The sequence below is a fragment of the Nomascus leucogenys genome, chromosome 7b (assembly GCF_006542625.1).
Source record: "Nomascus leucogenys isolate Asia chromosome 7b, Asia_NLE_v1, whole genome shotgun sequence".
In the NCBI taxonomy this organism is placed as follows: Eukaryota; Metazoa; Chordata; class Mammalia; order Primates; family Hylobatidae; genus Nomascus; species Nomascus leucogenys.
The window spans coordinates 93,980,373-93,982,945 of NC_044387.1; the positions used below are offsets into that span (position 1 = coordinate 93,980,373).

At 40.6% G+C, this 2,573-nt stretch overlaps 1 protein-coding gene across 1 annotated transcript; it reads right to left on the reverse strand.

Annotated features, from left to right (window-relative positions):
- Positions 1–1,421: 1,421 nt before the first annotated feature.
- Positions 1,422–2,325, reverse strand: LOC100590022 (GTP-binding nuclear protein Ran-like). The gene has a single exon (XM_012508018.2). The coding sequence runs from the start codon at positions 2,313–2,315 to the stop codon at positions 1,680–1,682; it is 636 nt and encodes a 211-aa protein (XP_012363472.2). The 5' UTR covers positions 2,316–2,325; the 3' UTR covers positions 1,422–1,679.
- Positions 2,326–2,573: the final 248 nt, after the last annotated feature.

The window sequence follows — 2,573 nt, forward strand, 5'->3', positions numbered from 1 at the left end:
ATTGAAGTAGCCAGAACTTTCTAGTCCAATATTGTATGAACATGGTGAGAAAAGGCATCATTGCCTTTTTCCTGTTCGTGAGGAAAAAGCAATCAGTCAGTCTCCATTAAATATGATATTAGCTTTAAGTTTTTTAAATAGATGCTATCTATCAGATTGAGGAAGTTCTCTTCTATCCTTGCTTTGCTAAGAGTTTTTAGCAGAAACACTGAATTTTGTCAAACGCTCTTCCTGCATTTGTTGAGATGATCATATGATTTTTCTTTTTAGACTGTTAATATGGTGAATTACATTGATTAATTTTTGAATGTTAAAACAATCTTGCTTTTTGTGAATGAATCCTATTCAGCCATGTTGTATCATCTTCTTATATGTAATGTCTGTCTGTTTTTCATATTCCCAAAGCTTCTGGCCTCATGAAAGAAGGTAGAAAATATTTTATCTTCTTCAATTTTCTGTAAGAGTTTTTGTAGAATTGGCATCATTTGTTCCTTAAATGTTTAGTAGAATTCTCCAGCAAAGTCAGATGGGCCTGGAGGTGTTTTTTTTTTTGTTGTTGTTGTTGTTTGGGGGGGGGGTGGTTAAATTACAAATTTAATTTATTTAATAGGCTATTTAGATTATTTATACTTGGATGAAATTGGTAGTTTGCATCTTTCAAGAAATTTACCTATTTCTTCTAAATTGTCAAATTTATTGGTATAATGTTCATTATAATATTTTCTTATTTTAAAAAATATATGTAAAAGAGGTAGTGATGTTACCTTTATTATTTCTGACAATGGGTAATTTGTGTCTTCTCTCTTTTTTCCTCTGATTGGCTTGGCTACAGCTTTACCAATTTTATTGATCTTCTTAAAGAAGTAGCACTGGGTTTCATTAATTTTTCATTGACTTTATATACTTTATTAATAACTACTCTGATTTTTTTCATAAGTTATCTTCTACTTTGGTTTTAATTTGTTCTTTGGCTTCTAGTTTCTTTTCTATTTTCTTATTCCTTTTTTTAGATATTTTAAATATAACTTTATTTTGATAAAGGAATGGGAATGACAGTAACAAACAAGATTTCACCACTGAATATTGTGTTGTGACTGTAGCAGTCTTTTTTTCGGGGGGGGGGCAGGGATGGAGTCTCACTCTGTCGCCAGGCTGGAGTGCTGTGGCGTGATCTCCACTCACTGCAATCTCTGACTCCCTGGTTCAAGTGATTCTCCTGCCTCAGCCTCCTGAGTAGCTGGGATTACAGGCCCGCGCCACCACCCCCGGCTAATTTTTGTATTTTTAGTAGAGACGGAGTTTCACCATGTTGACCAGGATGGTCTCGATCTCCTGACCTCGTGATCAGCCTGCCTCAGCTTCCCAAAGTGCTGGTATTACAGGCGTGAGCCACCGCGCCTGGCCGAATGTAGCCGTCTTATATTTGAAACTCTAGGAATCAACTGCACTCCAAAACAGCTAAATATGCAGGTCCAAACAATGAAGGTATTTTTTAAACTGCCACATTCACTCCGAAGCCCACTCATCTCCTTCAGCATCCACAGATGAAGCACATAGTCCGCTTAGCTAGATAACAATGAGGTGGCACAGGTGCTGCACCGCTGACATCACAGGACAACTGCCTATAAGACTAAGACTTCTGACATTGGGCTCCAGCTTCAGTCTCACAGGTCATTATCCTAATCCGGGAGAGCAGTTGTCTGAGCAACCTCTAAGTCGTGCTCATACTGTGCTGCCAAAGCTGGGTCCATGACAACCTCCGGTGGGGAGAGAGCAGACATGGCAACAAATTCCAAGTTAGGGTCTCCAGTGAGCTGCCTAGCAAGCCAGCGGAAGGGCTTTTCAAAGTTGTAGTTACTTTTGGCAGAAATGTCGTAGTACTGAAGATTGTTCTTTTGGTGGAAGACAACGGATTTTGCCTTCCCTTTCCTGTTCTTAATATCCACTTTGTTGCCACACAACATGATGGGGATGTTTTCACATGCTCGCGCCTGATCTCTATGCCAGGTAGGCACATTCTTGTAAGTAACTCTTGATGTTACATCAAACATTATAATGGCACACTGGGCTTGGATATAATAGCCATCTCTCAGTCCACCGAACTTCTCCTGGGTGGCTGTGTCCCATACATTGAACTTAATAGGTCCTCTGTTGGTGTGGAACACTAGGGGATGAACCTCAACACCTAAGGTGGCTATACACTTCTTCTCAAATTCACCAGTCAAATGATGTTTCACGAAGGTCGTTTTCCCAGTGCCACCATCACCAACCAATGCAAGTTTGAACTGGACCTGGAGTTCTCCCTGTCCAGCCATCCCGGCGTTCTTTCCAGAAGCATCTCCGAACCCGTCCACCTGAGCTCTTATTCCTTTTTTTTTTTTTTTGAAATGGGGTCTCACTGTGTTACCCAGGCTGAAGTGCAGTGGTGTGATATGGCTCACTGCTGCCTTGAACTCCTGGGCTCAAGCAGTCCTCCTGCCTTAGCCTCCCAAGTAGCTGATACAATAGGCACGTGCCACCATGCCTGGCTAAGTTTTTATTTTTGTTTGTAGAGACAGCATCTCTCTCCATTG

Excerpts from the sequence above, each read along its gene's own strand:
- LOC100590022 (XM_012508018.2), bottom strand. The coding sequence starts at position 2,315 with ATGGCTGGACAGGGAGAACTCCAGGTCCAGTTCAAACTTGCATTGGTT.